Source organism: Taudactylus pleione, unplaced genomic scaffold (genome assembly GCF_031769625.1).
Source record: "Taudactylus pleione unplaced genomic scaffold, aTauple2 ptg000354l, whole genome shotgun sequence".
NCBI lineage: Eukaryota > Metazoa > Chordata > Amphibia > Anura > Myobatrachidae > Taudactylus > Taudactylus pleione.
This window is the reverse complement of record NW_028284755.1, coordinates 2,918,325-2,943,114: the sequence shown is the minus strand read 5'-3', so window position 1 is coordinate 2,943,114 and position 24,790 is coordinate 2,918,325. Positions and strand designations below refer to the sequence as shown.

Sequence of the window (24,790 nt, the reverse complement as noted above, 5' to 3'; positions counted from 1 at the left end):
GGGGGGGGGGGGTGTATGTGTGTGTGTGTGTGTGTGTGTGTGTGTGTGTATATATATATATATGTGTGTGTGTGTGTATGTATGTATGTATATATATATATATATATATATGTTATACACACACTGCCTTTAGACAAAAGTAGATAGACAATCATAAGTGCTGTATAGCAAAGAATAGTATGACCCCTCCCTTTCATGCACCTGAAGAGTATCGCCAAATTGATTTGAGCAGCTGCCATTTTGTTTGCCATATGTGCTCTTTATTGCCATGATCTTTCTAAGCTCTTCTGCCTGTTCTTGTGCAAAGTGTCATTTGACTTTAAAGAGAGGTGAATGTTACAACCCCTATTTAATAACTAGCAGTTCTAATAGGAACCTAGTGGTAGATTTTTATCTAGGTAAAGGTGGATGACCTTTAGATCCAGTCATAAATGGGCACTTTAGTCGGATTTCTGCTCGCACCCTCAGGAGGAAGAAGTCCTTTAGTCTGGCTAACAGCGCAGTGAATTGGATAGCTCGGGGAACTCCTTCCCGGGGCTATTTATCATCCCGGTGAATTGAATCGCCCCCAATATGTCTCAAACTCTGTCATAGCTATTCAGATTTGAAGTTGCAGAGCTGAATAAGACTAACAATATGTAAGACTCCTATTAGTGGGTGTGCTTTAAAAATGCTTTTTTGCAGAGTTTTTTTTTCCGTTTTTTTTTTATTATTTTATTTGAGTAAAAGGCCCCCTATGCTGAGAAGTTGCTTCCTCTTAAATGAAATGACAACTACTGACGTGTTACAAGATCTCATATATTCCAATTGTATTAGAAGACTTTTTATATGTATATGATTTGCAGAGGTGTGTATTCTACTGTTATCAGTTGTTTAAGACCCACCACTGTCTGTACTGACTGCAGTACGGCTTTCTCATACCCCAATCAAATCCTGAATGATTTTGTTTTTTTAATGTAGGCTGAACAGGAGTTTTGAAATGTAAAATAATATCTGTTGTGTTTAGAACACTAATAACAATCACTGTTGGCTATATACAGTATGTGTGATTTTTTGGTAGGTATATTGATATAAAATAAACTGGTTGCTTTGTCTTTGCAGCCACTTCATTGTACAGAGCATTCACAAAGCAGAATACACTGCTCTTGATTATAGCTCGTGACTTTACTACTGTGACGCATTGGGATGGCGCTGTGCTTTATGCCGTTTAATAAATTGGCAGAAACTGGTAATTCACTGTCATTGTTGCCAATATCTGCCGGGAATGTTTCTGGTGCAAATAAAGTACAGACTTCCAAAGCAATCTTAATGGAAGGTCCTAAAACTATGACACACGTCTCGTTAGAAAATGACCAGCAATAGAACAGAAGCATCCATATTTTAGAAGAACATAATATTTCAAATATAAACTGCTGCAAGCCGTGATCGCTACTCAATGTTTAGTGTGTGCGATTTTAAATATATAAAAACGTTCCCTCGTTTGTGTAGCACCAACAATCTATTAAGCAGTCCGGACATTAGAGGGTTGCTAGATTGGGCATGTTTGGGGATGAGGGAGGGTGCCTTCACTGAACAGCATATCGTTCAGTGTAGGCACTACAGGGGAAGAGGAACGACTGTACGATTACAATGTTGTAATCGTACTGTCATTCCTCTATCGGCAAGTGGATACGCACCTTAAGAATGGGCAGACATGTCCTTCACATAGGCCGCTTTCCAAAGTCAGGCTCTTGAGTGTAATGAGTAAGGAGCCAGGCCAATAATGACATCACAAGGCACTTGCACTGAGAGCAATCCAAGATCAATGACTTGGGTCTTAATTGCATATCTCTTTAAATAATGCAGAGTAATGTGTTCTACAAGATCATGCTGCAAATGGGAATTAGAAATAATTAGACCTTTTTTTTTTCCACTGTTACTAAATAGATTGATTTTACAATTTCACCATTCTTTGTGTAGTATGAGTTATTTATAGTACGTTCTGTGTAATGTAAATACTTGTCTAAATTCTATCTGTTTTATCTTCTAGATGTGCTGAAAGACATTATGATACCAACAAATTTAGCTGCAGAGGTAAGTGATTATTTTTTTTCATTCAAGTGCTAGTATAATTGGCATTTTCAAGTACTTTTTAACAGGCCAGATTTAATTTGTCATGGTTTTTGTAAACATTGTTCTATTCACTATGAAGATGTTCAGGTTTTGCCTTGTACACACAGCACTATGATAAACTGCAAAAGCAAAATGGTGTTCCCATTCCTATAAAGCGTCTGCTTCAGATGTTGTAGTCTTGGGTGATTTACACAGCTTGGGCAATTATTTGTTATTGCACATGCATGTAAGTCACACTGCGCACGTATAGCAATCACTTTGCAATTACGTACGCACATAGCAAGGTGAATGTCGTGGTTTGGGGGTGTGGTTAGGTGTACACAGGTGTGTCTGACCGTTTAAACGCCGGTCCGTGGGCTTGCATAAGTTAGCCATTACGATTGCTTTCGCAGCATGAGACCTCTCTGCGTGTGAGGAGAGTTCCATTTTTCGAGACAGATCAGAACCGCAGCATGGGTGTTCGATCTGCATCAATGTTACCAATGTTTAGGCAGGTACGTGACGTTGGACGTATATTAGCAGTGGGTGTCTCTATACTCTATATTTTTGCAGCTGCGTTTCGTTGGAAATTCCAGCTGCGATCACATTAGCGTCCTTTGCTGAATCAGGCCCAGAGTCGCAGTTCCTAACATCCAAAGCAAAATGTGGCAGCAAGTATAGTAAAGATCATTCGGTGCCAAGTTAGTAGAGCAATCCCGTGATCTTGGCCCCCTCTGCTGTATTTGTCATCACAAGTCAGATTTGCCTGTGTAGCCCAACACTTTAGGTGTATGGTGAAGGTAGAAATGTCCATTTTAGTATAATTATATTGCTCGTTTTAGTTTAACTTTTACCATACCAATTTTTCATACAGTTGCACAGTATCCTTTTGAAGACCACAATCCACCACAGTTAGAGCTAATCAAACCATTTTGTGAAGATCTTGACCAATGGCTAAGTGAAAATGACAATGTAGCGGCAATCCACTGTAAAGCTGGCAAAGGACGTACAGGAGTAATGATCTGTGCTTATTTGTTACATCGAGGCAAGTTTCCGAAGGCACAAGAAGCACTAGATTTTTACGGAGAAGTGCGGACTCGGGACAAAAAGGTTAGTAGCCAGGTGGCTATCCGTCCAGCTTACGCTGAAGCTGGGCACAAGTGAAGCCACAATTTAGCATAAATAGCATGTAATTATAACTTAAAGTATGGGTGTGAGTTCTATAGTATGCTTCAAATAATGGAAATGGGCACTAAATGAAGCCATCTGTTCCACCCATTCTGAGGAATGGGTGTGGGGAAGAGCAGACTTCTGTGATTAGCTTGCGGTTTGGTAGCATTGCCTGTGAAGTTGCAGCCACAAATGTGAATATTGCGGCTTTGGGTTGGTTGCCCCTCTCAATCCCCTACCACAGCCATTGCACACATTGAACAAAGTTTTTTGTTACCGGTTTATGTAGTAATGCAGCTTTAAGAGGACTATTTTTTTATATGGTAGCCTTTTGCTCCATGTGTGCAGCTGCCACAAATAAGATCAAAGAAAATTGTACGCAATACATGGAATTTTACTGTTTTTAAGATGCTTTTTTGCTGTTTGTTTTAAACTACAAACTTTAAAGTCTGAAATGTGCTTCTTATTGTGGCATATAACCAAGTTCCATTGTTGTGACTATTGCAGGTGACTTATAAAAACTGTATTTGTGTACTTAGGTGTGTTAAACTAGATTTTTTTCTTTGAGATAAAAAGAATGTTAAGCAAGGTTGAGAAACATAAACTGCTACAATATACACGGCAAATGTTAACAAACCTTTTTTTTTCCTTGTATATTTTTAGGGTGTGACAATTCCCAGCCAAAGGCGCTATGTATATTACTACAGCTACTTGTTAAAAAATAATTTGGATTACAGACCAGTGGCACTGTTGTTTCATAAGATGATGTTTGAAACGATTCCGATGTTCAGTGGCGGAACATGCAGTAAGTGTAAGAAATTAATTTTCTCTTTTCATTGTTTGTCTATTTGATAACCAATTTTAATGTAAATATATATTTGAATGTTTACATTATTGCTTTTTTCTCTTATGGTATTAGAACACATGTAGTGGTGTCTAAATAAAAACAATATGTACTTATTGATTTAGAGATTATATGTACTTTTTTTTTTTTTTCTTACTGCTTTTGAGAAGTATGTGTTATGATACTGAAATGTTGAATTTGTTGTGCTCTTTATAACTAATTTTTAATTTTGGCTTTTATGGGAGCTATATTTTAGAAGTGCTGTGCATTTCAAGATGAAATGTACCAACTATCTTTCTCCCAACATTGTCCCTGGTACCTAACAAAAAACACACATTAAGGCTATAGCTGACTAGTGAAATGGACCATTCGGATTAACTATTTAAAAATGTGTGAAAAGACATAAATAATGATTAACTCGTAACAAAACAGGTGTTGCTGGCTTTTTGTTGGCTCCCAGATTGATGGCTGGAGTAACTCATGGATTGTACTTCAGCATTTGTGTAATTGTAGTGGTAAGTGGTGTGAGGCCTCAAAGCAGAATGGTGGATATGGACCACCTCCAGAAAGCTCCTGCACCTGGCCGTAGAGGTTATACCTGCAGGTAATGTTCAGAGGTTTTTTTAATGGGTGTTTGATCAGTACAGTTACTGATGTGTCCTTATACATCTTCGCTGCCGTCGCACTAAAAAGCCCTGCTCGGCACGCCAAGTCCTGTGAGACTGCTAGTACCAGGCGTCTTTTTTTTTCGCCAAAAATGCATCCAAGTCACAATGTTATGCAACTAGTATGCACCAGCAGACACTGCTGATTAATTTGCTATGCAACACTTTTATATCTGTGTGCTACTGATTCTCTGAATCTGTATACGAAGTGCTACAATGTAGAGACTACAACATTTTTTTTAATTATTATTATTCCAAGTTCTGTTCATATACAGACTGTCGCAGCTCTGCATCATTAATGCGCAAAGATGATCAGTCGGCAGATCTTTCAGGGTATCCCCTGCACCGCTATTGGCTTTGTGTCTCTGGAAGACACTTTCCTGCCCCATGACAAACTGTTTCTCCTGCAGATCAATGAATGCAGTATTTAATTAAAAAGTAAAATAAGCCTTCATAATCTTTTATAGGTATGAAGAATGTGTTTGGAGATCTTGAATAGAAAAAAAATCCAAGGCGTGGTGGATATGACCGTACTTGACCTGTTGTGTTTCGTTTTTTGTTAGTCCAGATAATGATACCTTAACTTGAACAAGAGTAGTCCACAACACCCCCAATCCTTTTTTTTTTTTTTTTTTTTTCTTCTCTTTTAACCATAATACAATTTGCAAATCTAGCCAGACTGTCATTAGCCATGGTGGATATGGCACACTATGCAATTGCAATATGTGTGACATTACAAGTTGTGGTTTTGTTTTTTCAGTTTGGCTGAGAACTTTAGGCCCTTTTTGTAGTGTCCCAATTCTGCACACCATTGTGGTTTTAATCTCTGGCTTTTTGTGCTGTGGGTTTGTAGCCTCCACCCTTCCTGTTCTGAATATCCTGGGCATTTTGGTTTTGTGTACCTGATTAGTGTGACCTAACCCAACCCTGTGCTAAGTTACTACTTCTGCTGCTCAATGATGCATTCAGTCTATATAGTGAGATTTTACAACTGTAAAAAACAAAGTAATCAATTTTTGCCAATAGCTTTGCGGGCTTTGAGTTTTTAGATGAGAGAAAATGTAAAGTACATAGTTTTCCATGTTGACAAAAAAAGATTTAAAAAAAAAATAATCATCCTGTAGATAATATTCACCCCAAAACAGTAAGAAGGCACGTTTCATACAGGGGCTTGATGTGGCAAAACATAGGGAGGAATTCAATATGAAGAGAGGGGATGATGTAATCTCGCTACTAGCAAGTTTCTGCTGGCATCCTCCTGAGGCCAAGCACCTGCTTTAGTTGCAGTACACTGCATCTCCCAACATAAGTAGTTTTACAATAGAATAGCTTCGGTGCTACATCTCTTCGTGTCTAATTAAATTCCCCCATAGAAATGTATTGATGTTATCACTGAATTTCCAAAAGTTATTGGTATCTGCTTTAAAGGATATTGAATTAAGTTTGAGTGGTGACTTAGTCTGAGTCTAGAAGCATATTTTAATTATCCAGTTTGTATTAGTATATGAGATTCAATTTGAAGAACAAACTTTTTTTGTATATTTGTTACAGCAGCTAAAAAAAAAAGTTGTAGCTGATGCGCTCTTCTAAAGTGAAATTGTTGCCACTTTGCTACTAAATGATGAGCAATTTGCTCCTAAATGCTAGAAAACAGATGAAACTGGTCATCAGACAAGTTTATTAAATGTTTGATCTAAACAATTTGTTCAAACAGTTTTTGTCCATTTTCCGGTGTTTCGGAGCAAATTGGTGATTGTCATTTTGTTTTCATACCGTACCAGATTTTCATTCCAACCAATCAACTAGTTGGACAGAAAATCTTTACGTGTGTATGCAGCTTAATGCTGGGCATACACTATACAATTATCTGTCAGATATCTGTGCAATCTGACTGGTTGGAATGAAAATCTGGTAATGTATGGGAGCAAAGGACATTAAACCATCTGCTCAAAAACACTGGAAAACAGACAAAAATAGTCGTTCAGACAAATTCATTCAATCAGATGAATTTTACCTATTTGAACAATCGACTTTGACTATATTCCAGTGTTTGGGAACATATGGTAGAATGTAATTTGCTTCCATACATTACCAGGTTTTCATTCCAACCAGCCAGATTGGACCGATATCTGACAGGTCATTGTATAGTGTATGCCCAGCATAAGCGATACCTTTTCTTTGCTATGTTTCCTGGGCCCAAATGATCATGAGAATACTTTTTTTTTTTTTTTTTTTCTTTCTTTCTTTCATATGGAACCAGTGGATTCTGACTATTTAACTCTGGTGGAAATTTGTTTTGAGGCTCTTGGGAAAATAGGCTTTTGTTCTCTGAAATACTTGGTTGACCCACAAAATTACCATCTCCCCGTAAAAGACAGATGCTCATTAAAGATGTTCCTCCAAAATCTCTTCTTTTACAGATGAATCAGTGCTATTAGCAGAGCCTCTGTTTGAGTCGCCAGGTAGTGCCTGTGTCACCTCTCTAGGGCTGGCACCTTTGAGACATCTGAATATACTGCTTGTGTCAGGAAACCTGACAAAGAGGCTAACATGCTTTGTCTAATTACCTTTGATACATTGCACCGAGCAGGTTATTCATGCAAACTTAAAGGCGTTTGCGCTGATGAAGTCAGTGGTGTCTGCAGGTCTCTGTTCATCCAGAATTGTGTGGATCTTGGACACTTTCACTTATACCCGAGGTTCCCAAACACGGCCACAAAGGCTCCCCAACAGTTCAGGTTTTAGAGTGATCCATGGTTGAGCACAGGTGGGTAAATGAAACTGACTGAGGTACTAATTAAGTCACCTGTGCTCAACCATGGATCTCTCTAAAACCTGAACTGTTGGGTAGCCTTGAGGAATGTTTGGGAACCTTTGCCTTATACATTATGGGGTGTAGTAATGTTGGTATTGCATCTATAGGTGATTATATTTCAGACTGGCAATCCATTATGAATTCGCAGTAGAGGACAGTGTTCAATGAACTGCTATTTTAAGTGGGGGCACATCTGGTCAGCCCTGTACCGATCTATCATGCAGATATATTGGTGGATCTGCATGTGCACAGGCGTCCCGCCGACCGCCCATACACTGGGCCTTATTCAGATGTGGACACGAACACAGATCCAAGCAAGTATTCAGCTACACACCGTGGTCGCAGATCCTTCGGTAATCGATCAACTGAGTTAACCCTATAGTTGCGCAGAATGGCCGAGGGAACTCGTATGGGATTGCATATGTAGGCAGATACACGCCCATATGAGCATATTTGCCGCCACTCCCTGTAACCGCCCCCAAATGGTCCCTGAATGTCAATCACATTGCAAAGTAATTCTCGCTGCTAGCGGCATCGTTAGGAGATATTGGTACATGCACAGTGCAACCGTGATACATGCGCAATGCGCAGTCATCTGATTGCTTAGCTGCGTAAATCTTGGCATTGTGTCCACATCTGATTCAGGCGGTCTGTATGCAGGGACCGCCGACACTGACATCACAACTGGGAAGGAAAATGTAAATGCCCGCCCAGTTGTGATGTCTGGCCAGACAGATTTGAGTAGCCGATTTGTAAGTGTGTATAGCTATGTATGCCTTTATATGTGGTAGAGCAGTAATTCGCCACCAGTGTATCACAATATCATGCCGAATGTGCCACAGCAGCTCGTGGGAAGAATTAAGCCTTAAAAGGGGCTAGTTTGAATTGAAAGAATAAAAATCTTTTTAGATTCCTTTTAAAAAGAACAAAAACTAAAATATTTTCTGTGACATTTGAGGAAAGGATATAAAGATGAGTGCACGCTTCCATACATTGCCCCGTCTCCCACTTCTTTTTCCATTTGCCTTGAGAGATTAAAAAATTTATAGATATTTAATTTAACAATACATTGTTCTCACTTAAATAACTATTTATTTGGCTTTCAAATGGTTTCTCTGCCCCTAATTTATGTACCCTGACCGTACATTTTGCACTTTCCTCCTATGTAGTGCGTACATTTTGGTTCCTGCGTGTTTTTCTTTATTTTTTGCTAAATAGTATATTGATTTTATACTTTTTCCTTAAAACCAAAGTGCTTTTTTCATGTGATTGTTGTTGTAGTGTGTTCACTCAATGTGCTATAGAATGGGAATTATTAATAACACAATTATCTTTTGAGCCTTGGTTTGTGTAGACTTTTTGATATTGCATAAAGTTGGGAATTGTTAAACCTGATATGCCATTTTCTTTCCTTCCGTAGATCCCCAGTTTGTCATCTATCAGCTGAAGGTTAAGATATTTACATCCTCCACAGGACCCACAAGACGTGAGGAGAAATACATGTATTTTGATTTCCCGCAGCCTCTTCCTGTTTGTGGGGACATAAAGGTTGAGTTTTTCCACAAGCAGAACAAGATGATGAAAAAGGTTTGTTACTTTTTCTTCTCGCTGCAGCTATATTAAGTGTAAAACCAAGGTTTCCGAGCTTGGCAAAGTTTACATTTTCCAGACAACTGTTACGTTTGTTCTGATGAATATTATAGATCGGGGCTGATTTAAGTGGATTTTTAATCTATTGCTTCTCTATGCAATATTAGTGTGGGGATGTAGTCAGCATCCCGGCATTGGGATGCCAACGGCTGAAATACCGGTGCCGAAATCCCAACCGCGTCGGGGTCCCGGTACCAGAATCCCGACCGCCGGCAACCTGAAGGTAAGTATCGGGCGTTAGGGTTAGGCACTAGGGGGAAGGTTAGGTTTAGGCACCAGGAAGGGGTAGGAGTAAGGGTTAGTCTTACCTTAGTTCCCTTATGGGTGTCGGGGTTCTGACTGTCTGGATGCCGTTATCGGTATTCTGACCAGCGGCATCCCATACCCAACCCTTAAATGTGAACATGAATGAGGTGACTAGACTTGGGTGTGGAGAGAGAGCCTTTATATAATAGCTGTTGTGGTTGTGAGGCTACTTAGTGCAAAACCCAGCAAGGTTTCAGAGATGTGAGGTTTTCTAGCTATTTTAATCCATGCATTGTTTAATGCAAGTACATGGTTTAACCACAAGAGATTAAGAGAACAAAGTATAGCTTCCCCCCCCCCCCCCCACCCTTCCTCTTTGTGGTAATCTTTCTACTTGTTAATTTAATCAAATATTGTACAGTTGTAAGTAGTCTTGGGATGTTATCACCACCATATTAATACTCGGTGCTTTTATTTTGGAGTATTTGTTCCCATGTATTTTTCGGTAAACTGTTTTGCCTATGTGCTCCACAATTGGTGGTGTACACAGTGCACACCTCTGACACAGCTGTTCCTGGGTCAGTTCTCAGGTTGAGTTACTCAGCTGGATCAGAATGTGCAATTTGCATCACTAATATCCCACATTTCTTTGTCAAGATGGAAATGAGTACTGTAGGCATGGATTGCATCTTGCAGGTCTATGACCGAGCAGAGTCTAGCTCTACGTAGCTAGGTCACAGAATGAGTGTGGAGGAAGGTTAGCCTCCAACTGACAGCCCCACTAATGTGCCAAATTGGTAGCATCTATGTAGTACAATGTTACCACTAACAGCAGGGTATTTACTTTCTCTATAAAAATATTAAATATTTGCAGTCTCTCAAATGAAATAAACTAGAATAATGCTTGGGGATAGTTATAACGGGTAAAAATAGGACCTAGCTGGATTGAATCATGACTCAATTGATAACATGGAATAATATATTAGAAACAAGAACAATAAAACAAGTAGTTTTGGCAAAGGAATACTGATTTTCCGTAATAGCAGAACTGGAGTATGTATCTGCATGCATGTATAGGTACAGACAGTGTGTGTGTGTGTGTATATGTATATATATATATATATATATATGTGTGTATATATATATATATATATATATATATATATATATATATATATATATATATTATATATATAAATTTATTTATTTATTTTTGTAAGGGAACACTCACCAGGCAAATATATCAACAGGACAGAGGTTATCCTTTTAAGTATTTGTCCCATGGTCTACTATATATATATATATATATATATGTATGTATAGATAGAGATATATATACACACACACACGTGCTAAGCTTTGCGTATAAAATGTTTTGTAATGGATCCACAAAAACGGAGTCTCCAAAAGTTAATAAAAATGTAGCTGATAGTATTGGGATACTTACTGATGAATAATTGTAGGAGACATTTAAGGGATAAAATGCTAGGAAACTAGTTGTGTAGTGTTGGCCTACACACACCATTTATTGTCATCTGTCCAACACAAGGGCAGGTAACTAATGTCTAAACATGGTTTAAGCCAAATTACCTACTGGAAGTTTATTTTTTCCCCACTAGGATGTTAATGAAAGACATTAATATTTCTATAGTTACAATACTTAATAATTGTTTTTTTTATTTAACATGTTTAGTCCTGATAGTGTTTTGCACTTGTGTGTTATTACTGCATTTTAAAGCAAATGGGTATCTACCCTAAGGGGGGGAATTCAATTAGCTGCTGTAATTTACTGCGGGCTAATTGATCCCTGGGGCTTTTCAGTTAGCCCCATAGGCAGCCAACAGGTTGCACTTGACGAGGATTTTGTTCATGTCTGAGCAGGCTCAAAAAGAAATCCCAGATAAATTACCTGTTTTCGGGTGCCGTGGCCCAGGTCATACATAGGTCTGTGAAGGGTCTCTGGTGTAAAAGGGGCTGGAATTGAATAGCCCCAAGTGTTAAAGCCCAAGGCTACCACCTTTTTTCACACCTGTTAAATTAACGGGGCTAGTTGAATTCGGCCTTCAGTCCGCATCTGAGGTGGTTTTATGACCTGGATAAGTGGAGCCAGAATTTTTGGAAACTTTAATTTCTAGGCCGTTAATGTGGTGTAACGGATTTCTTTATGACCTGCATCTTTTTTTTTTTTTTTTTTTTCCCCCTCCAACCATACAGCCCTTGTAATTGTATAACTTCCACTTGTCTAGAAAATCTAAATTCTATTTTGTTAAAGACTGCAGTTTTTAATGTGCTTTTTTCAAAGACTTGCTGAACCTTAAATCTAAAGGTTTGCCCAATCATGCGGCTATATGCACCAATAACAATTCAACCAGCGCAGTTTATCCACATCCCCCTCATGTTTTTGGAAATTCTACAGCAGTGTTTCCCAACCTCACTCCTCAAGGCACCCGAACAGTCCAGGTTTTAGTAACAGCCATGCTTGAGCACAGATGGTTAAATCAAAATAACTGATGTTTTAATTGACATCTGTGCTCAAGTATGGCTATCCTTAATACCTGGACTGTTAGTGTGCCTTGAGGACTGTAGTTGGGAACCCCTGCTCTAAAGGCAGATGGTCTTTTAGAATACTGCTATTTTCCTGCCCGAAACCAGCAATATTCTAAAAGTGACCTTAGTCCTGCATGTGGAGGTATGAAAACTAAACTGCTCTAGTGGCATTCCACTGTCAATTAAATGTTGCCCACCAGGTGCGGTACAGGATGGAAAACTTCAGGGCACTATAAAACCCCTGTGTGACAGTCATCTGAAAAACCCTCTCCTTGTTAATAACTAAGCTTTAGCTATATGCTGTAAATGTTGTTCTGTTGATGCAAGAATGTGAACATAGGCACCTGTAAGTGTAATTAATGGTGTAAATTACCAGTGCTTATCAGTTCTACTTAGGCGTACATGTAGGCTTCATGAGCTCAATACTGGATTAAATATTTACATACCACCTGCTTGCCAGTGCATGTTGTGTAATAGATCCAAACCCTAGTTTAAGGTTGACCTCTATCGTAAGAGTAAGATTTCCAAATTCCCCTTCTGTGACCTTTAATATGAAACAGGTGAACTAGTCCTTATCTTTTGCCCTAACCTGGATTTAAATCTGGTCACTTTTTTTTTGTAATGTAGTCAAAACATTGTGGACACACACCTGCCTATTAAGCTGGGTACACACTGACAGATCCAGTATAGTGGCTGATCATCTAATTGGCCAATATATCTGGTGCCCGTTGGCCAGTGTGTACCAGCAATATGTCTATGAACGATGCAGTTGTTGCACAGCCAATGAATGGGCAGATGTATCTCTGCATCGGGGAGTGTGTAAAGGGGCTGCGGGGGGGGGGGGGGGGGCGGAGCATGACCCACGGCCAGAAGCAGATGATGGTCGGTCAGTGTGTATGAACGGCCATCATCTGCAGAGAGATCTGTGCAGTGTATACCCACCTTTAGTCACATACCTGAACGATGCGGCCATTCCTTTTTGATCCATCTGGGGGATGCCATTACTTCTGGGTTATGCGTAGTGAGGTGTAGAGGCGGACACTAATTGAAACTGGCTCCCACCCCCTACATAACCCCACCCCTTCCACCATAAGCTCAGTCTTGTTTTTTGTGCCTTGGAGTAAGGCACTAGCTTAGGTCCTAGGTTTTAGTTAGGTTTAATTTCTTTATTTTTCTATTTTGGTTTGTGTGCTTAGTTCCTGGCAACAAGCACTAGCAGAGTGGGAGTTAGATAGAATAGAGGTTTGTGAGAACCCTGTATCCCACTCTAAAGTCGGCCCCTGGGAGTCGCCAAGCTCTATAGTCCCTGGGTCTCTCTCAATACCAGACACACATCTGAGGGGTCCACTGGCAAAAGAGAAGGTAAGCTTTATACATGGTATATGTAAAAGACCTTGTCTGTATATACTGCTTCCCGTCATGCTGCTTTTGAGCAGAGCGGCCGGGTGTGTTATTAATCACATGACTGCACTGTAGGTCTGGCGTGTCTCACACCTGAACATGTCTGCATGAATTAAGCCATCACATTGAGAAGCTCATTAATCCTTTTAAATATTTAAAGTGTCAATCTGCCCTGCCCTGTTAGAGCAGGATAACCGTTATGCATCAAGCTGCCTGGTTTTAGCATGGTGGCATTTAATGAGTACGTGAGATTGAAAATCTTACCCATACAAGTGGATAATTGATTGCATTTAAGACAGGGATGGTTGTAGCGGTTTCTTCATTATGGTAATTTTATATTGCAGTACAGCTGTACTATTAAGGGTCAATGTCTTTCAAAACCGCATGATGGATACGTTTATAAAAATATAGACTGGACGCGTTATGGAGGCTATGAATGGATCAATGACTGCTGGAATGCATTTTGTTTTTCATAGCATGGCGCTATTATGCATAAGGTTAGACACCCCTTTATTTAGAGCTAAGGAAAACCAAGGTAAACATATGAAACCAGATGTATTTAGGATTTTTGTTATATTGTAGTTAATCAGCAATTTGCATACTAATTTGAAATGTGATTGTTTCAAGTGCCTTTGTACCAGGTTCTTTGGTGCAGTCTGATTTCAGCCTATAAAATAAGTTTCAATGGTCAATCTATTCAGCTCATAACCCAATATAAGGAAATATATTCTCCTGTAGCAGCCATGGAGCAATCTTGCAAAACAATCCTGCCATTACAGCTACTTGAGGTGGCTGTAATTTGAAATGTGAATCACAGGGAATTGCCTAAATCAGGGTTTCCCAAACTCTCTGCCCTAAAGGCACCGTAACAGTCCAGGTTTTAAAGATATCCATGCTTGTGCACAGATGGTATAATCAAACTGACTGAGGTACTAATTAAGTCACCTGTGCTGTCAGGGTGCCTTGAGGACTGAAGTTTGGAACCACTAGCCTAAATGGTATTTAAATCCGAAGTAGCTAATACCCCTTTTCCACCTAAATTCCGGGTCTGACCCGGAGTTGGAACAAAGTTCCTATCCGGATAAGACCCGGAATTTTGCCGGCGCCGACTCGGGATATTCCCGAGTCAGCGCCGCTCACACCGCAGTCAGGTCTGCATAGACCCGGCTTTTGCGGAGTGAAAGTGGTCGCTTGGAGATGACGTAATCTCCAAGCGCCACTGAAGCCGGACCAATCGGCTGGCTAGCAGCGCACTCCAAGTCATCGTTACCCGGAGTGCGCTGTTCTCACAGCAGGGTTTCACGGGCTATGCCTGTGTTAAGCCCTGCTAGTTACCTGGGTTGGATTGCCGGGTCATTCGATCCGGCGATCCAACTCTCTCCCCTTTTACACCAGGGAGTTGCCCGGGTTAACCCGGGTTTTAGCTCCGGTATAAAAGGGGTATAAGATTGTATGTATTTAAAAATAAAGGCGCACATTGAAATATCGTTCCTGCTATGCTGTTTTAGCAGGCTACCACGCCCCACCCCTTTTGGTGGCGCCCTACTAAAACAGCGCGGGCTGCAGCGTCCTGCGGGTGGGGAAAACGGCAGTCTAGCGATCACCGCAAGTAGATAGATGCAGGGCGCTATTCACAGAGAAGGGAGAGCGTGGGGGCAGCCTGGCATGTCTGTAAGTGGCGGGCATGCCCCCAAGAGTGATGAAGTGAATCCACACCCCTTTTCTTGTGGACACGCCACCTTTTCGGACACCCGTAGTGCCCTTTCTGTAAGTCTGGCGCTGGACCTAGAGTGAACACTAATGAAATATCCGATTACTTTGGTTGCTTTTTAAATAGCCTTTCCACTGTAGAGAAGCAACATTGTGCTATTCAAACCAATATAGCTTTGTTTAAGCTGTGGAAGAAAAGTGCATAAAGCTATAACCACTAATTGGCCATATGCGTTGATCAATGTAATGGAAGTTAGACTACTGAAAAGTGGTTGCTATGGGTTCCAGCACAGTTGGGTATTTAACGGCTTCAGGACTCCTATCTGGCATAGTTACAGGCGAGGGAATATTGCAGCAGCACCAGTAATTCACACCTCACTTGACAGGTGTGTCTGCTGAATGGAAAACAGTTGACCTTTTTGTGCTGGCTGTGTTGAGGCTAAAACTAATTTACATAAATAAAGCAAGACCTGAATTGAGAAGCCATTTAAACCTTCACTTCTAATTCGTAGCATGTTGATGCATGGCCCATGCATAGGTGTCACTATGAATTCTTCCTTACATGGCACTTGCTGTAAATCCTTCCTTACATGCTGCTTGCTTACTTACCCTTTTCCACTTTTGAATAACGTCCTTCTTTGTATTCCAAAATGGGAAGGAAAAGAACTTCCCATCACCTTAAACAGCCAGTTTGCACTGTGGTGCTCAGTGCTGCTGTGCTTTGGTTATCCATAGCTTGCAGTAGTGCAATGGGTGGTCTGCAGGGTTTTGTTGTACAGGTAAGAGCTGAGTGATAGCAGGCCTTTAATAACACTGTACAACAAATTAATACTTTTCATTTGTTTCCTTTCTAAAAATAGTCATACATTACTAATTTGAGGTCAAGAAAAACTAAAATGATTTCAGAATGTTTTTACTAGCTCTATTTTTTGAGCTACACCGCTTGCACTATACTGTATGTACATTAGTAATATAGTCATAGTGAAAAGCTATTTTAAAATAATCTATTTTCTTGATAGAAAATAAATAAGTTGTTTTAATTCAATCAATCACAAATAAGAACACAAAACAAAACATACAGCAAACGAAACAAACATACAGCATATGAAAGTACTAGCTAATATAGTGGCCTATTCATGGAGGTGCTATCTCTTTGCTTGTCGCTTGTACTCCTCTTATGGGGCATCTCTTGTCACTGTCCAACAGTAGTGATTCACCTATCCTGATATCGTTGTTCCATTGCTGAAATGTCTTGGTGGAACCGCTCACTATGCTTGTCACTCAGTGCACCACAGTTATCTTGTGTGGGTAATCCTGTGAATCGCATATATTTGAATAGGGGAGGGGACAAATAACTGATTCATTTAATTGGGTCACTAGGCCCCGCCCCTCTCTCGCAGAACGCAGATTGCTGGAAAGATTCTCTCCATTCTGCCCACTTCACTAGGAATACCCCTACATCATCATAAATGGGCTATATCTCAGAACTCAGAGCTAACAGAGTTTTAAATGTCATATTCATTCTTTGCATGCTGAAATCAATTAGAAGTACCGTATATACTCGAGTATAAGCCGACTTTTTCAGCACATTTTTTGTGCTGAAAAAGTACCCCCTCGGCTTATACTCGAGTGAAGTGTAGCGCTGACCTGACGGAGTTCGGTCAGTGCTACACAGCACAAACACACAGCCGCCGGAGCCGGCGGCTGTGTGTTTGCTGTAATCAGCAGCCGCTGAGAGTCTGTCACTCTCAGCGGCTGCTCCCACTGCGGGAGCCATCTTCCGTCTCCCGCAGTGGGTAATGAGAGACACGTCGTCATGACGACGTCTCTCCCATGCAAAGCGGCCGGAGGAGCGGATAGCGGCGGGACCAGGACCGGGAGTTTCAGGTAAGTGATCTCTCTACTGGGGGGGGGGGACTACAGGGGGCGATTACTACAGGGGGCACTACCAGGGGCACTAAAAGGGGGGATTACCACTGGGGGAACTACCAGGGGAGGATTACTACAGGGAGCACCACCAGGGGGGGATCACCACTGGGGGTACTACCAGGGGGGATTACTACTGGAGGCACTGAAAGGGGGGGATTACTACTGGAGGCACTGAAAGGGGGGGATTATTACTGGAGGCACTGAAAGGGGGGGATTACCACTGGAGGCACTGAAAGGGGGGGATTACCACTGGAGGCACTGAAAGGGGGGATTACTACTGGGGGCACAACCAGGGGGAATTACTACTGGGGGCACTACCAGCTGCTGCCATTTCCCACACTAGGCTTATACTCGAGTCAATAAGTTTTCCCCGTTTTTTGGGGTAAAAGTAGGTACCTCGGCTTATATTCGGGTCGGCTTATACTGGTAACTATTTTCACATCAGAAACATTTTCATTGTTGTGCAGTGTAATGGGCACACCATGGTGTGTGTGTGTGTGTATATATTTTATAAATGGAATGGAGATGAATACTTTTAGTGGTGGTCACATGATTACTAGTAGGACATTTTTATGAGCGGCAAATTACTTGTTGCATTGGGTTGCAGAAATTAATTAACACATGTCAAGGCAATATGTGCAATGTTTTAATAATTTCTTTCTCCTTTTAGGAAAAAATGTTTCATTTTTGGGTAAATACATTCTTTGTACCTGGTCCTGATGAATATTCAGAGAAAGTAGAGAATGGAACATTACTTGGAGAGCAAGAACTTGATGGTATATACAGCACCGAGCGTTCGGATAATGACAAGGAATATCTCACCCTCACGTTAACAAAAAACGATCTTGATAAAGCTAACAAAGACAAGGCCAACAGATACTTCTCACCAAACTTCAAAGTAAGCCATAAAGGAATAATTTATTTTAAATTTAGCAGAGCCATCGATGAGCCGTTCAAATCAGGTCTTCAGTATTTAAGCAGCATTATAGTCATAAGCAACTTCCATGTTTATCCTCCTCGCTCCACCGGGGTAATTCAGTTGTTTTTTTTTTCGCCTGCGGCTGTGAGTAATTGGACCCAAAAAGAGCAATTCAACTGTTGCCTTGGTTGGGTGCAATAGCTGCGGGTGCACAGATTTCTGCTCGCATTCTCCTGCTCAGAAATCTGTGAAAAGTCCTGGTTTTGGGTGCCTAAACTGCAGGTTGGCACGCTAACCAGGAATTTATACTGGTTTAGCCGCTTTACACAGCTAAACCTGGTCTATTTGAACGCGTCATGTGAAAAGGCCTGGGCACACAAAACAATTGAATATTGCACCCCAAGCTCCCTTCACTTTAGATGGGAGATCGAGCACGAAAAAACTATTGTATTTCTACCACATTGTATTTATAATGTGCATCCTTCATAAGTGTCTAAACCCCACTTTTTTAGGTTATTTTCACAAAGGTGATATAGCACTTATAGCCCCATCCATCTTGTGTGAAATAGTGTTGTTAAAAGCAGCCCACCTCAGAATTAGTTCTGCTAGATGGGGCAGGGGCGATTATCTTTTACAGCAGAGGTGGCCAAACTGTCCTCGAGACCTACCAACAGTTCACGTTTTCCAGGTCACCCAGCAGGTGCACGGGTGTAGTTATTACTCACTGACACATTTTGAAAGATCCAGAGGTGGAGCTAATTATTTCACTTGTGATTCTGTGAGGAGACCTGGAAAACGTGAACTGTTGGTAGCTCTCGAGGACCAAGTTTGGGCACCCCTGTTTTACAGAGTCTTCCCCTAGCAATTATAGCTAATAAAAAGAAAGTGTATAAATTCTGCTTAATGTTTTTCTTCAGTCCCTGACTCATTTAGACATTATAATTAATCTCCCTAACGCTGTTACGCAAATGCACATGCACACACTTGCTGTGATTTAGCCTAAATTGAATCAAGGATCTGGAGTATACTCTTAACATGGTGATCATACAAACTCCACACATATTGCACGCTGGTTAGAATTAATCCCAAGTGTTCCAGCACCTCAAAACCATAAAATTTCCTTTTGACCTGTTAAATTAATCTGTTTACACAAAGCACCAACAATAAACAGGAGTTAAGTTGGACCGCACAACTGTACCGTAACATTTCTGATGTCCCTTTGAAGCTGAAAGCCAAGGAATTCTCTTGAAATAAGTATTTTCTATACAGTAATATTATAGTAGTTTAGAGGTTTGGTCTACATAATTAATAATCATCATATACATTGCATGGGCCTCTCACACTGGAAATAGTTGACTTATCCAAGTCTAGCCAGATGTGCTCCATAGGCTGAATCAATTGTGTAGCAAACTTGTAGGCAGACATGTTATCTTCCAATGAGTGGAAAATATAAATATTTCAGTGTGGGAGAGGGGGGCTATATAATGTGTATGTGTATGGTAGTTGTGTGTATGTACAGTCAGGTGCATAAATATTGGGACATTGACAGAATTTTCATATTTTGGCCTCTATTCACCAACACAATGGCTTTGAAATGAACCAAACAAGATGTGCCTTACCTGCAGACTTTCAGATTTAATTTGAGGGTAATTACATCCAAATCAGGTGAACGGTGTAGAAATTACGTTTTCTTATATGTGCCTCCCACTTTTTAAGGTACCAAAAGTAATGGGACTATCAACTCAAAAGCTATTTCATGGACAGGTGTGGGCTATTTCCTCGTTACTTCATAATCAGTTAAGCAGGTAAAAGGTCTGAAGTTGATTCTAGGTGTGACATTTGCATTTGGAATCAGTTGCTGTCGACTCTCAATATGAGATCCAAAGCGCTGTCACTATCAGTGAAGCAAGCCATCATTAGGCTGAAAAATCAAAACAAACCCATCAGAGAGATAGCAAAAACATTAGGTGTGGCCAAATCAACTGTTTGGACCATTCTTTAAAAGAAAGAATGCATCGGAGAGCTCAGCGACACCAAAAGACCCGGAATACCACGGATAACAACTGTGGAGGATGACAGAAGAATTATTTCCCTGGTGAAGAAAAACCCCTTCACAACAATTAGCCAAATCAAGAACACTCTCCAGGAGGTAGGTGTATATGTGTCAAAGTCAACAATCAAGAGAAGACTTCACAAGAGTGAATATAGATTGTTCACTAAAAGATGTAAACCATTGGTGAGCCACAAAAACAGGAAGACCAGATTAGAGTTTGCCAAACAACATCTAAAAAAAGCCATTACAGTTCTGGTACAACATCCTATGGACACATGAGACAAAGATCAACTTGTACCAGAGTGATGGGAAGAGAAGAGTATGGAGAAGGAAAGGAACTGCTCATGATCCAAAACATACCACCTCATCAGTGAAGCATGGTGGTGGTAGTGTACTGGCGTGGGCATGTATGGCTGCCAATGGAACTGGTTCCCTTATATTTATTGATGATGTGACTGCTGACAAAAGCAGCAGAATGAATTCTGAAGTGTTTCGGACAATATTATATGCTCATATTCAGTCAAATGCTTCAGAACTCATTGGACGGCACTTCACAGTGCAGATGGACAATGACCCGAAGCATACTGCAAAAATAACCAAAGAGTTTTTTAAGGCTAAAAAGTGGAATGTTATGCAATGGCCAAGTCAATCCCCTGACCTGAATCCGATTGAGCATGCATTTCACTTGATGAAGACAAAACTGAAGGGAAAATGCCCCAAGAACAAGCAGGAACTGAAGACATTTGCAGTAGAGGCCTGGCAGAGCATCACCAGGGATGAAACCCAGCGTCTGGTGATGTCCATGCGTTCCAGACTTCAGGCTGTAATTGCCTGCAAAGGATTTGCAACAAAGTATTAAAAAGTGAAAGTTAGATTTAGGATTGTTTAGGTTGTCCCATTACTTTTGGCCCCTTAAAAAGTGGGAGGCACATATAGAAACCGTTGTAATTCCTACACCGTTCACCTGATTTGGATGTAATTACCCTCAAATTAAATCTGGAAGTTTACAGTTAAAGCACATCTTGTTTGTTTAATTTCAAAGCCATTGTGGTGGTGAATAGAGGCCAAAATATGAAAATTCTGTCCAATGTCCCAATATTTATGCACCTGACTATATATAGATATATGTAATGTATTGTGTGTGTGTATATATGTGTGTGTATATGTGTGTGTGTGTGTGTGTGTGTATGTATGTATATATATATATATATATATATATATATATATATATATATACAGTACATACATATATACACACATACAATGTGTGTGTGTGTGTGTGCGCGCGCGCGCGCATCACATTTTACTTTCATTCATTATTATGTCTTTGCAGGTGAAGCTATTTTTCACTAAAACAGTAGAAGAATCTTCAAATTCCGAGGCTAGCAGCTCCACCTCTGTGACACCGGATGTTAGTGACAATGAACCTGATCATTATCGATATTCTGACACCACTGACTCTGACCCAGAGAATGAACCTTTTGATGAAGATCAGATTACGAAAGTCTGAATATTTTTCTGTTTTCCTGTTTTTTTGTTTTTGTTTTTTTCTTCCTTTTTTGTTTTTTTAAATCGAGGGAATTAAAACCACAGAAAAAGACAAACTTGAATAAACTGAAAAAGGACCTTTTTTAAATGGCAAATGACATTGTCAGACTACCAGTTATAGGAGCAATTATTTTTCTTTTTTTCCTTGACCAATATTGTTTTGCCCCACAGGGTTTTTGGCACTGTTGTCCAATGGAATGAGAAAAAAAGAGAAAAAACTAAATAAAAAAACGTAAAATTAAAAATAAGAAAAGGTTACGTAGCAATGTTATGTAAATATCCTTTTCATGTCAAAAGGACATTTAAATCTTAATTAGGATAAATAAAGATGGCACTTTCCATTTTATTCCAAGTTTTTTTTTTTTTTCTTTTTTAAAGTGGAGATGTGTATAAGTAGGATTTTTTTTCTTCCTTTTTGTGTTTTGTCACCAACTGAAATTCATTATGTGCTTTGTGAAATACCAGGTTCACTTCCTGCCTCTTCACAGCCGGTTTGGCAACCGATAACACTTTAACTGGCTAAGAAATGTTCATGGGTTACTTTGTTATATGCATATATTAAATACGGTGAATAATGAATTTTTAAAACTGAATCTACTTCCGGCTTGATTCATGTACCATCTCAAGCTAAAACATTTTCCTTTTGTTTAGCGTGCTACCGTAAATCCTGAACATACGAAGGAATTGTCCACTGTCGCTGCTTATTGTTTGTGCTTTTTATTTTATTTTTTTTATTTTTCTATTTTAAGCATAATGGTGCTAGAAAAGGCAGCTATAGGGAGTGTTCTTTTAAGAGGTACAGGATTGAACCATACAAACATTCACAAGCAGACCCACATGTGAATTGTAAAATCTACATGCTCTAAAAAAATATGGACGAAGACGGTAGCAATGTTTTCTCCATACAAATGTTATGGATTTTGTTGCCCATAGTGAAATTTAACCCCCTCCACTCCAAACTGTTGCAATGATGATTTCCATCCCTTATGTTATCAAGGCCAGTGCTAGGTTTGTAGACATTAACCACCTGTGCCATGAGGATCTTCAATGCTATACACAAGTGTTCTTGAGGACATCTTGGTACATAATGGTTAATCAGAGTCCAATTATTGCATTCTTTTCTAATCATATACCTGCTGTGAATGCTTTAAGTGCTGCCTGCAAGCTTCTAATTTTGTTCTCCCATCTCCTCATTGAATATAAACTATTTTAACAGTACAGGAAGTTTCAGTGTATGATTCTAACAGATCTTTCTGAAAAGAAGGAAAAAGGAGAGACCTGATGCATTTATTGCATAGCTGTCAGCAGATCCACCTTTTTGACCTTACACATTCTATTACAATGAGTTTTGCAGTTTTGCACACTTAAACTGTTAGGGAATTTTACTTGAAGAATGTTTAGTAGCTTCAATGTCTTTTTTTATATACATATATATTTTTTTTTTTTTTTTTTTGTTGTTTTTTTTTACATTACACATGGTTATGAAGTCAGTGTTGCTTTACAAGTTTCAACACGGAACAGATATAAAATGGTGTATATCAAAATATAAAGTGTCCCTAATATTCTATGTAGTTTTTTTGCTATTAAAATATTAGATTTCTGAACTGGCAGTGTTCAATCATTACTTACAAATGCAGCCCGGTATTCCACTTTTTAATGTGGGCCCTTTCTTTCTTTTTTTTTTTTTTATATATATATTTTATTTTATTTTGCACACCGGACTGCTTAATATTAAGCTCACCACAACTGCTGTTTCTTTTTTTTTTTTTTTCATCTGAATTTGTTTTTTTCAAGCTTTCACTCTCCAAGTCCAAATGCTATATACGTTTATATTTTACTAAAATACCTTTCATAACAGTGTAAAATCCCATTTTATTCTGTTTTTTATTAACAATAATTTGACCTAGTTATCAATTGAAGCTGAAATTCAAATTTGAATTAGTTGACAAATAATGGGGCTCTGTTGTGTAGTTTACTTTGTATCTAGACATGGTTTAGAGAATTTTATGATAGGCGCTTGTTGGGCAAAACAAAATTTTAATTTGACGCTCATATGGGGAGGGGGGATGTAATAGCCTGCGAGATGCAGACCCTGCAGAATGGCACTGAAACGTGCATCTCCCAGTCTATTGCATTTACCCTATGGAAATGTATTAATAGGAATGTTTAGAATACCTAAATTGAATTATAGAATTGAGTTTCTCCATGGGACCTTAAAGGGTATGTAGTCAGGAATCTGGCTGTCAAAATGCCGACTGCCGGCTTCCCGACTGTCAAATCCCGGCATGGGACTAATGATAGGCGTCGAAATCCCGACGCCCGGTATTCCAAACGAAGGTAAGCCGGGTGTTGGGACCTCTTAGCCGCGGGAGGGGAGGGGTTAGGTTTAGGGACTCCCGGGGCGACTTGAGATTGGGCACCTTCCCCCCTGGGAGGGTTAGGCTAGGGGAAGTGGAGGGGGGGTTAGGATTAGGTACTTCCTTGGGAGGGTTAGGTTTAGGGTTGCGGGGAGGGGGGGTTAAGTTTAGGCACCCCTGGGGGAGGTTACGATTAGGCACCCTTAAAGAAGGGTTAAGGGGGGGAAAGGGGTAGGGATAGCCTACTTACCTCTGCTGTCGGAATCTAAACCCATAGGGCTGCCGGCGTCGGGATTTCAACTGACGTCCGGCGGTCCTACATACCAATTCCCTTTAAGATGCCTTCTTTTCATTTTTATGTGAGCACTTTGATTTTTGAGCATGCTCTCCGCTTGAGCTCCTTGCCAAAGTATGCATTTTTAATTAGTCTGGAAGTGCAATGCGTGTATTTCTAGAATATGCTCTTACTCAAGGTGTAGGTGCAACTAAGCCTACCAGGAAAACTTGCAATCTTCTATTGTATTTTGATCAGTGTTTTTAATAAAATAAAATATTTGGCTTGAGGTTGCAGCAATATGCTCAGTGTAGTGGTTTTTTTTTTTTTGCAAATCTTTAGAACAGAATTTCAGTGCAAATTTCTACATTTAAATCATGCTACAGTGTCACATCTGCAGCTTTATGTAAACATTGCATGTTTAGTGGAGCGCTTACTGTTTATAGAAGGGATCATTGAGTTCTGTTCAAATGGAAGATGCATTCTTTTATTTTATTACGATTATTACTGCTTCTTAATGTGTACCTATCCAACACAGATTCTATTGATCCTGTTTGGTCAATTGTTCTGT

The 24,790-nt window shown here is 39.9% G+C and overlaps 1 protein-coding gene across 2 annotated transcripts in view; it reads left to right on the top strand.

Annotated features, from left to right (window-relative positions):
- The window catches only part of PTEN (phosphatase and tensin homolog), an 83,607-nt gene extending 59,599 nt beyond the window's left edge, over positions 1–24,008 (top strand). Inside the window, exons 4-9 of one of the 2 annotated variants that reach the window (XM_088444325.1) lie at positions 2,030–2,073; positions 2,966–3,201; positions 3,925–4,066; positions 9,006–9,172; positions 17,739–17,966; positions 21,374–24,008. In XM_088444325.1, coding sequence (XP_088300451.1) covers positions 2,030–2,073; positions 2,966–3,201; positions 3,925–4,066; positions 9,006–9,172; positions 17,739–17,966; positions 21,374–21,550 — 994 coding nt within the window. In that variant the 3' untranslated portion in view covers positions 21,551–24,008. Of the gene's footprint in view, positions 1–2,029; positions 2,074–2,965; positions 3,202–3,924; positions 4,073–9,005; positions 9,173–17,738; positions 17,967–21,373 lie in introns of both variants that reach the window. The other variant, XM_088444324.1, reaches the window with a different exon arrangement.
- The last annotated feature ends 782 nt before the right edge of the window (positions 24,009–24,790 follow it).